Raw genomic sequence first — 10646 nt, 5'->3', positions numbered from 1 at the left:
TAGACAAAGGGATAAAAAAAAAAAAAGCCATTATTACCCGAGGCTGCCACCTAGCGGATACTTTTTGTTCAACTCATATTGAGTAGGAATAAATCAGGAGTACGCTTATGTTGACATCCACGTTGATACGACGCATACAGATAAATAACATTTCATGGTTGGCTCAGTTATACTCTGCTTACCTAAAAGTGGATCATTTAAAGAACCTGCTTATTAGTTGTGTAACAGAATCTCCTGTTCTTGTCTTATTAATTTGCAGAAACATTTTAACTGAGGCAGAAGCTCATGGACTTCCCTCCCAGGTGAAACACAACCAACCCACCAATACCTTCAGATGGTACATCCCTTCTGCCAATACGTCGTGAAGTAGTCGTGAAGGACGAGTGCAGCTAAATGCGAGTCGGGATCTTTTTTTAGATTTCTTTATTTAACCCGGAATAAGCTTTTGTCATCATTGTTACAAAAGCAACACTCGTGATGACAGTGCGTCAGGCGGAACAAAGCCGTTGTGTAAACATGGAGTTGCTTATATTCACCATTCTTTTTTATGCATGAAATGCATACCAATGTTGGCATTTACCCACTGATCAAAGTTTAATTTAACAAGAGATGCCAGAAGAAAGAAGTTCTCCAAGAGAGCAACACACATTTCTGTCAAATGAATAACGGTGCAAAGACACAGAAGACCAATTGAAGATGAAATTTATTCAGTGAAAACTGTTCACTTCTTTGCTGCCTCCTTCTGGAGCTTCTTCACCTCGTGCTTGATGATCTTATTTCTCTGCACAAACACACAAAGTGCATTATTTAAAAAACACATTCAGTGACTGCTGTGGGATGACACTCATCTGCTGACTTTCTCGCTGGCACAATAATATTGGTGATAACAGTTTGTCCAGAATTTCCACACAGACCGAACTAGACAACGTGACTCTACAACTATACCGACGTCTTTTATTTCATGGGAGTTGAGATTCCTTTTTGTGCTCTAAACTAGGAGGAAACTCAACATGCTTTGCTCACTAACTTGTCTTGCATCAGTGAAACCTGTGAAACCGTTTCTGTTGTACTTACCATCCTCTTGGCCTTCATCACCTTGTAGCGGTCGAAGTCGGACATCTTGGCCCTCTGTGAAGACAATCGGACGAAAAAAGGTCAGCGACACAACCCGATGCGTTTGCTTTTTGTCTAACTCGTGTCGAGCCCTGGAGGCTTTTAGTCAAAACGGAATGAAATGTGACCTAAATCCATACTGCGATGCAGTTTCTCGACACGTAAATGCGGTTCCAACATTGTTTGTAAACTTAATGGATTTATCCATCATCACAAAATGTCATCAGATCTCTCCTGTTCATTTAAAAGGGGCCCTGCAGTGAAAACAGTTCTTTTGGTACTACGTTGAGAAACATGAAAACTCCCAAGTGTGCGCTGGTTTAGTATCAAAATTAAACTATTCACTGAACAGCACCTTTGCACCAGGGAGGCTTTCAACCAGCACATTATCAGAAGGCTCTCCTACCATAAATGCAGATGGAAAGCTGTGAGTTTGAGCCCACAATCTCTTTAGCTCGGACAAGAATGAGATATTTCCAGAATACCTGAACAGTTTTTTTTTTTTAAAAATCTAGTTTGCAAAATAAACATGGTATTCAAATTAGAAACTCACACACACACAGACAGTACACTTCTAATTTGTTGATGACCAGAAACTGTAACCAACCGACCTTCTGTTTTGCCTCGATCTTCTTGGCCCAGCCGCTCTCTGACCACTTCTCGTTGACTTGGGCCTTCTCCCAGGCTTTCCTCACAAACTTCTGGCGGGCACTGTGAACCATCACACACAGTAAGTACTGAGACTACGGGGGTGTACATCATTATAAATTTTTGTAAAGAAAGTTGAAGGCAACAGCAGGCGGAGGCAAAAACTGTGGCGAAGTCAGACTGACACAGCCTTTGCTAAAAGAAACACTTATGAAACTGTATCCACCTAAAATTCTAATCAGAAGATGTGTGAAAATTCTGTGTGTGGTTCACCCTTCACTTTCACATAAAATTTAATGTAAACCAGCAACACACAAGTCCACAACTTGTGCCAACCTGGATGGGTTAAAAGCGGAGGACAAATTTCGTGTGTGTGCATGACAATAAATCTGATCTTAATCTTATTAAAAAATAAAAAACTACTGCCGTACAGACCCATTCATCTTTAAATAATCGACAAAGAACAGAAACATATAGAGCATCGGTCCAATGTATAAGGGATGGAAAAGAGTTGTGATGCCAAAACATTTTTGATGAATAAAATAAGCCCTAAAAAAAATAAAAAATAAAAATACGACAAATAAAATTGCCAGTGACGATCACACTCATGAGACAACATAAACAAATAAGCCGGTAGATCAAGTGAGAACTACAAGCTCCATCAGCCTGTGATGTCACGCTGTCGGAGGAGAGCTTTTGGCTTCAAAAACCTGCGGCACCCTCCATCTCATCTGCACGTCACGAGCAAATTACCCACGGCCCGTCAAACTAACCAGCACACGTTATTGCCGACCAATTCCCTGCAGATCTGGTTTATCTTTAAAAAATCTTGTGTTTCTTTCCAAGCAACCACTTACTAATTACAACTGTTAGCAACCGAAAGGACCAGAATTGATGTTGACATCATGTGCAATTCTGTTAATTTAAACTGTACTACCCATTTTAACAGTATAATCTCAGGGATGAGTCCAGTTAGGACTACACCTCAGCCTCGCAAACATCAGTATCCATACTCACCTGTGAGGTACTTTGATGACATAGTCTGTGAGCTGCATGCACTTGAAGGGCATAGCTTGCCTCTTCACGCCTGTGCAGGGACCATCAACAAGGGCCTGGCAAGCACAGAGTAAAAAAAATATATATATATCATCAATTTCAAAATACGACTATCATTTATCAGTCGACAATTTTTAGACCACTCACCCTATTTTGGTCAATAACATCGACAATGGCCACCAGCTTGCCAGCTTGGGGTCCGAAAGAGATGTAGGCAACTCGGCCGATCTCAACGAAGCGGGTGAACACCTGGAACCAACACACGAGAGGAGCGCGTTACAGAGTAGTGCATCTGAAAAAAAAGTTGGCCGCCCTTGTCTGAGCTGCCGCTAACGGCACAATCTGAATTTACTAAAATTTTAACATTCAAGAGACTGTCAGTAGAGCGGAAGACGTTATCGTTGTGAAGCACACACGGTTTGCAGCAACGACTAGCTAACGTCACCTAGCCCATTTTCATAACATTGTACGGGCCTTTTACACATCAGAACTATATACCATTGAGCTTAAAAATAACTCAAACCCAGGCGCACTTTATAAAGTGAATGTTATTCGGACATAACTGAGGGACTAGTTTTGCTTCAAAGAGCCGGCGGTTCGGCCTTCGCGGCCTGATAGACCACGTTGTGGTACGGCGAGTACCCGACAACATGCTAAAACATCGTTAAAACCTACAATGGATGTACGATACTTTATAGAACAGCTAACGAGTATCAGTATAAGCATGTTAGCAATACGTTTTATCACTGTTTTTTCTACAACGACAAGATAAATGCTTAGAAATTAGACTTAGAAAAGTCTACAGCTCTCATGGCGAACTCACCATGATGGCAGTCCGGGAGCAGAAAGGACGTTACAGCTTCCGCCTCGCGCAATTACGGCTTCCGCTTTCACGTTGCACATGCGCAGTCATCTTACGTCAAAAACATCCCATAGATATCAACCTATATATTCTTGCTGTTAAAACTGTTTAAAATGTGGAAGCTATCAACAAATTAATCTTCATATGGTGATGAATTGGTGTGAATATGCAGCGGAGGGCTTTATAAAAACTTCTGCGTCACATTCTTTTTTTGCCTTCACGGAGCCTCTAAATTGTCGGAAATAAGTTAATCGAATCAGCTCCAAATTAAAACTATTAAACATGAAAAATAAAGAGGACATGTTTTCAAAGAGATTGGAACTTAGCAACTTAGTAAAACAAATCTATATCGAAATGATTACTAAATGGAGCTTGTATAGTAAAACCAGAAAGTCAACATAGTTTCTGTTGCAATACACGTCATATTTGAAAAAAAAAAAAAACTTCTCATTGGTCCTTGAAAGCAGCACAGCGGCTGGGTGTGGCGCAAGTGGAAATTTAACTGAAACCCTGACTGCGGAAGTCAGACTTTTCCGAAAAGACAGCAAGAGCTTCAAACCTACTGCTGTGGTAACTAACTTTTTTAATTTCAATTTATTCGATGAGCGTTATTTAGAGAGGATATTGAATACCTATATATTATGTTTAACTTGTTCATGGCTGTTTCAAGCCTTTGCTAGCGTCGGAACTATTTAATAACATTTAGGAAGATTTCGTAAATAATCAGTGTGCTAAGATGGTTTGTTAGAACTTTTCTTTAAAATGTTTTAAGGTGAAGAGGAAATGTGGTCGTTGTTTTTAACATTTAAGATTACTTTCACGAATCGAGAAGGCCTAGGGGACCGGAAGTGTGTCGACTCGCGCTTAGAGGAAACAAAGGGCGAACTATTTTTCTGCCGATCCCTTAGTTGCGTAATATGTTGTCGAGCAATGTCGTAAATAATCATTTTAAAAATAAGAAAAAAAACTGAATTGAAATAAAACTGAATAGGAAACCAGTGACAAAATAGTTGTCGAAAACGTTCCATTTTCCTAATTTCCAGCTTTATCGTAATTTCAGTGCCGTCGATTCTTCAGTAAAGAGATGTAAATATCTATCGACAAGTAGTTTTAACAATCTATTTATTTTGTTTTAGATTGCAGGGAAACATGATGCCGAAAGATCAAGTGGAGTGTAACTCGTAAGTACCAGTTTCCGGATTTGACTCAAAGATGTTTGTCACATAAAATCCCCCAGTTATTTTCTCACCTTCGTCAGCTGTTGTGAGTCATAAGAATCGTTTTAGAATCGGTATGAAACCACACCCGGATGATGGAGATGAGAGGGGATTTCATGCGTTTACTTAAAAGTTGGGCATTTTAAAAAAAAAATAATAATAATAATATTTCAGCAGCTGTTATTTTGACTGAGGATGAGCGCTCCACCCACAACCAGCAGCCCTGTAAATTAAAATTAGGTAAAGATGATACATTATGGTTCCCAATGTTATGTTGTGGTGGGAAATGTTGCCGTTTGATCAAACACTGGATGAGAAATTGGTTTCATTTGCACAGCCAGTCATCTTACCAGGGCTGGCCCTGAATTCTAGTTGGGGAGGCCCCCCACCTTTGCCAAAGCACCTCACGTGACTCCGATCCCTGGAGGCGGTGGGTTCACAGAGTGGCCAAGATATCGGTAGTAACGAGATCGTGGACGCTAGTGGCTGAAATAGAGTTTTGCCCCATGAACTGATTGGCTTCACCCTTAGAGAATAGGATGCGGTTTTGCTCGGAATAGAGCTTCTGCTTCGTCATGTCAAAAGAAGTCAGTTGAGGGGATTCAGGCATCTGATTCAGATGTCTCCTAGATGACACCCTTTGGAGGTTTTTCCAGACATTCCCATTCGGGAGACCCAGAGTTTGACCCATTTGGCCAGGGAATGCCCCAGGATCTCTAAAGAATGTTGCTGAGGAGAAATATTTAGAATAACCTGCAAACCGTAGGTGAGCAGAAGTGACTGGATGCCTGAGTTATGTGTATTCTGTGTAAAGGAACGCCCTGCTCTCATCACCAATTCTGTTTCAGTCCTGTTCTGCAACGGCAGCAAGATATTTCAACACTTGCACAGATGTGGCGATGAGGTGAGCAACAATCCGCTTGTTGTCCAAAATCGAGTAAATAAAGAGAGAACCTGACGTATTTCTGGAATATACATTTTCACAGAATACACTTAGACTTTAAAAATGAATTCAGTGAAAATAGAATCTGTCAACAGAGTGCCTGCAGACAAAGTTTGGGGTGAAGAATGCGAGTCAAGAAGATGTGGAGCATTTTTTCGGCGGCTGACGAGCGCCGGTTGCACGTAACCCACAAAACGCCTTCCATAACACGAGGACACTCGACGTGTGCTGTATACACACGAAATTTAAAGAGATACGAGAGAGCCGTGTGAAGAGCCTCCCGGAGGATGAAGATTTGCGCAGCAAGCGCACTGGATCGCTGTCGTGTTCTCGTTAAGTTTGCACAGCTTAACAATTTTCACTACTTTCAATTTTTCACAAAATGAGGAGAGAAAAAATGTCGCCATTTATTTTCACTTCAGTTGGCTGCTTATGTCAAAATGTTGGACCCGCCTACACGTGTTTGCGCAAGCTGTGGCCTGTTCCCCCTGGTGCCATTTTGTTGAAGATGCATCGCACGCAAGCAGAGAAGTTGTTTTTTTTCCTTTTGTCCTACCAAAGCCACAGAATTATCAGATAAACACACACACATGAGTACACTAATAGCCTTGCAGAGCCTGTGTGTATATAGTTGTACTCAGTGTTGTTACTATTATTGCTATTGCCACTTAGTTTGCGGGGATGCTGGAGCCTATCCCCGCTGCTGTTGGACGACGAGGCACGATGCATACTTGCACTCCGCACAGAAAGGCCCCAGCCGGGATTCAAACCAGGAACCCTCTTGCTGTGAGGCGACAGCGCTAACCATCACATCACCGTGCAGCCGTTAATATTGTAAATATTGTTCATTTACATCTGTGTACGTACGTGTGTCTGGTTATATGTGGTGTTTATTGGTTCATATTGTACTCTTTGTATTGTGTTACGGTGTGTGTGGTAGGTGCAACTTACACCCACAGCCGAAGAATTTATAAAGATTGCACTTGTATAACTGACATGACAATAAACGTCTTGAATCTCTGATTTATTTTTCTCATCATTAGCAAAGGCAGCGTCGGCCTGAGTTTCTAGTCTTGTTTTTTGGTGCTCTCTATGTTGGGAGCACTGAAAAACGAGACGTCCGGCCACACAGGTAGGTACTTAATGTGGTGACTGTTTGAGATATTTGCCTTTGAGGCCTGAGGAGCCAAGCCCTCAACTAATGGTTGGAAAGAATGTTTGCGAGTGTTGCTTACAGAACCAAAAAAAACCAAGCAAAGCTAATTCAAGTATAATCCAAAAAGAGAAATTGCAGTCGAAGGGTTGTAAAATCTGAACGTCGTGCTTGCGTGTCAAAAAGAACTGGATTGATGGAAATTTGAAGTTTCAGGGAGTAAATGGATTGAAGAATGTTGCCACAAGACGGATGTTGTGCAACTTCCAGCACTGGTTGGATCAGATGACGTATACGGGTAAAGCAACAACGGCTCAGAACGAAGACAAAGCAAACACTGGCACGCTGTCTGATTTTTAAAAACCCGAAGCTGGCACGTTCAGACGAGATGAGAGAGGACCCGAAAGACCAGACGGTTCAGTGCGGAGGAACATCGATACTGACAACAGGGTGTGAGGAGACAGCAGCATATCACCACTGAACACGAATAGAATAATTGTGATGCCATGGATTTCAGGAAGTTAAAAACGACACTCATAGGCAGGACAGACATGGATTGCTGTAACTTTGACACATCGTACATTGAGACTTGATGGATAATGGTAAAACGTGCAGAAGTAACCGTGAGAATAGAGTTGAAACTTTCTTTTATTAACAGCATTCTCTTTTCTGTCTCACAGGTGCACATTTAATATGTCTCAATTCCCTCAGTGCAATGGATTAAGAGGTAGGCTAAACATTTGTGCCTCATCTTTAGAAAAAAAAACTTAAACAAAAGACAACTTGATATATTTTATTTTTTTCCCACAACCTCTCTGTGTGCTACGTGTCGTAGGTCCCAACTACCTACAATGGGTGTCGGACAAGTTGTCCGAGCTCAGAGGAAAGAAGTTCGGCCTTGTGAGTCCACATGGTGCCACGCTGACAGTGGGACCTCTTGAGGACACCATGTACAAAGATAATCCGGCTAGGGTGAACGGCTGTGGAAAATTCTATCTTCCCACAACGGTGAAGATGCAAGTTATCGGCTACGTGGAGGGCACCCCGTACCCATGTGATCAGCTGGTTCTGATGACATCTGAGGAGCAGAAGATTTACGGCTACGATGGCGAGGAGCTGCATTTGGTTGCTTCCAGCCTGCAGAAACTACACTGTGACGGAATTTGCTATCCAGCATCCGAGAGCTTTTACAGAGGGGAGGCTTTCAAAGACATGGTGAGTCTTCAGCTGGGCACATTCAGGGTTCCACAACCTTGGGCTTGGTTTGTTATCCTTGTAATTGATTGCCTAAGGGATCATCTTGAAACACGTGCCAATTTTTGTTGTCGTCTACTGTGTTCAGACCGACGACGACTGGGAGAAGGTGAGGCAGGGCCCTGTGGGGAAGAGGTTGGACGCGGAGCATCACAAACTGGTGGAGTCGCAGAAGTCCAGGCTGTTGGCCAATCTCAAAATCAGCAGTCAAAAGAAGAGGTAGACATCGTATCTTCTGATCACAATTTTCTAGTTTACAGTATTTCTTTTCGACATTTAAAACCAAAATATTTCCAAACTGTTGGAACAGCCTGTAAGATTAGTCTGGCAGAACTTCAGAGCCATCAGTACCGCACGTGGTCTGTTGATGTGACTGCTGCAGTTCGGAATTGTGCTTTGTTGGCATCTGATCCTTCTTTTCTCATCTCCTCTCCAGGTGTCATCAGAAATATGGCAAATCCCTGCCTGACAACATCCTCAGTCAGTTTGTGCAGAAAGGTGGAAGTTGAACATGTTTAATATCGTGCAACTGTTAATGCTACGTATACTGTGTATACACACCTGTGCAGGCTAAGGCTGTGGAAAAAATGGTGACTTAAGGCGGTAGCATGGTTGCCGCGTCTGTCACGGCGGTGTCGCACCGTGACGTCAAAATGACGTTTCAGGCATGGCGCTTCCCTTGAAAAGACGGCGCAGCGCGGTGTCGTGCACCAGTCGATTTTTTGTAACTTGGCGGCGCCGAGCACAACGAACCGGATGGACCGATGTGAGACCAGGCTCAGTGAGGAGGTGCGTTTGTACAGACAGCTGTACGAAACTGCAGTGAAACAGCACAGGGAGCACGTAAACTCCCAAAACTGGTGCACAGAGATGGGCAGAACTTTGGGGAAAGAGGGAGAGTTCTGTAAGAATGTGTGGAAGAAGCTACGGGACAGATACGTGAAGGCAAAGAAGAGGGCAGAGACTCTGTTGATGCCGAGGGCTTCAGACCTTTACCTCTATTGACTGAATTAAAAAAATTAAAATGATCTGAAAACTGCAGCAGTATCATTAATTACAGTATTCAATTCAATTCAAAAATACTTTATTTATCCCAGAGGGAAATTAAATGTTGATGTAGCTCAATTAAATCAAAGAGTTATTATAGATGCTGATGGCTGTGGGCAGGAAAGATTTCCTGTAGCGGTCCGTTTTGCATCCAAACTGAAGAAGCCTTTGACTGAAGAGACTCTGTTTTCTGATAACAGTCTCATGGAGAGGATGTTCAGGGTTGTCCATAATTCTATTGATTTTATGCAAAATCCTTCTTTGCATTATTGTCTCCAGAGGTTCCACAGTCGTCCCCAGAACAGAACCAGCCTTCTTTATCAGGTTGTTGAGTCTTTTTAGGTCCCTGGTTCTGATGCTGCTGCCCCAACAGATGACGCAAGAGGAAATGACGCTCTCAACAACAGACTTGTAGAATATCTGCAACATCTTGTTGCAAACCTTGAAGGACCTTAGCTTCCTCAAGAAGTACAGTCTGCTCTGTCCTTTCTTGTAGATGGCTTCACTGTTGTGTCCAGTCCAGTCTGTTGTCCACATGAACACCAAGGTATTTATATTCCTCAACCACCTCCACTTCTTCTCCCATGATGGAAACAGGGTTTGATCTGACCCTGTTTCTCCTGAAATCTATTTTTTTAAATCTAATTTCTTGCTCTTGACAGCGGCATTGTTTTCTTCTCCACTTTCGTGGTTGTAGAGTAGCGGTAACCTTCACGTAGCAGCGACACCTCTGTGACGGAGAAAATTGCAACTACTCGCGCAACGACTTGCGCCACTATATAGGGTCCTATGGCGGGCACGAACTCGTGACGTCATCAACACCGCTCGCGCGAGCAGATGCGGCAACCATGCTAGAGCCTTAAGTGAATATATGTCTGATGCAAAAGTGACACAAAACAGCGTTTGCTCACTCAGAAAGTCAGAAAACTTTTTTTTTTTTTTTTTTTTAGGCCCGAGTTCAGATGGTGAAATTCATTGTTTTGTAATCCTGCTCTGTGTGGCAGTTAGCTTGGTACAATAGGTACAATACAAGGGGCTAAAGACTAAATATTACTTTTTTAATATACTATAAGATTACATTTAAAGCAAAATAAAACATTTTAAAGCAAAACTTGTTAAATTCTAAAATCCTAAAAAGTTGCTCTCAGACTGTAAATATGAATATTATAAAATAGAACCTTAGATTTGCTTAATGCCTCTAATATACAGTTGAACTCTGTGTGTGTGTGTGTGTGTGTGTGTGTGTGTGTGTGTGTGTGTGTGTGTGTGTGTGTGTCTCACACATCAGACTTGGAAAATAAAGCACTTTGTTCCTGTGTGTTGTATTTTGTTTTCTAAATAAAGAAATGAATG

At 42.1% G+C, this 10646-nt stretch overlaps 2 protein-coding genes across 6 annotated transcripts in view; one reads left to right on the top strand and one right to left on the bottom strand.

The window, feature by feature from the left end:
- Window positions 1–685: 685 nt before the first annotated feature.
- Window positions 686–10646, bottom strand: part of rpl14 (ribosomal protein L14) — a 128456-nt gene continuing 118495 nt past the window's right edge. For 3 of the 4 annotated variants that reach the window (XM_075449669.1, XM_075449670.1, XM_075449671.1), the window contains exons 2-6: window positions 2965–3067; window positions 2779–2873; window positions 1725–1824; window positions 1075–1128; window positions 686–781 (exon numbers count right to left, since the gene is read on the bottom strand). In XM_075449669.1, coding sequence (XP_075305784.1) covers window positions 722–781; window positions 1075–1128; window positions 1725–1824; window positions 2779–2873; window positions 2965–3067 — 412 coding nt within the window. In that variant the 3' untranslated portion in view covers window positions 686–721. Of the gene's footprint in view, window positions 782–1074; window positions 1129–1724; window positions 1825–2778; window positions 2874–2964; window positions 3068–3640; window positions 3743–10646 lie in introns of those variants that run through there. The other variant, XM_075449668.1, reaches the window with a different exon arrangement.
- Window positions 4153–8839, top strand: LOC142367639 (uncharacterized). Of its 2 annotated transcripts, XM_075449665.1 has the most exons (6): window positions 4153–4249; window positions 4816–4860; window positions 7673–7719; window positions 7828–8207; window positions 8335–8465; window positions 8683–8839. In XM_075449665.1, exons 2-6 carry the CDS (start codon window positions 4829–4831, stop codon window positions 8753–8755), a joined length of 663 nt encoding a protein of 220 aa, XP_075305780.1. In that variant the 5' UTR covers window positions 4153–4249; window positions 4816–4828; the 3' UTR covers window positions 8756–8839. The 2 variants fall into 2 exon arrangements, with proteins under 2 accessions (XP_075305780.1, XP_075305781.1); XM_075449666.1 differs by lacking the exon at window positions 4153–4249 and having other exon boundaries at window positions 4843–4860; window positions 7363–7719.

Source organism: Odontesthes bonariensis, chromosome 18 (genome assembly GCF_027942865.1).
Source record: "Odontesthes bonariensis isolate fOdoBon6 chromosome 18, fOdoBon6.hap1, whole genome shotgun sequence".
Taxonomy (NCBI): Eukaryota; Metazoa; Chordata; class Actinopteri; order Atheriniformes; family Atherinopsidae; genus Odontesthes; species Odontesthes bonariensis.
The sequence above is the reverse complement of the archived record's forward strand: the minus strand, read 5'-3'. Positions and strand labels throughout refer to the sequence as shown.

What these genes read in the sequence shown, in the direction of transcription:
- LOC142367639 (XM_075449665.1), top strand. Translation starts at nt 4,829, where the DNA reads ATGATGCCGAAAGATCAAGTGGAGTGTAACTC. An exon ending in TCAGTGCAATGGATTAAGAG is followed by an intron (nt 7,720 to 7,827) that starts GTAGGCTAAACA and finishes TACGTGTCGTAG; the next exon opens with GTCCCAACTACCTACAATGG. An exon ending in ATCAGCAGTCAAAAGAAGAG is followed by an intron (nt 8,466 to 8,682) that starts GTAGACATCGTA and finishes TCTCCTCTCCAG; the next exon opens with GTGTCATCAGAAATATGGCA.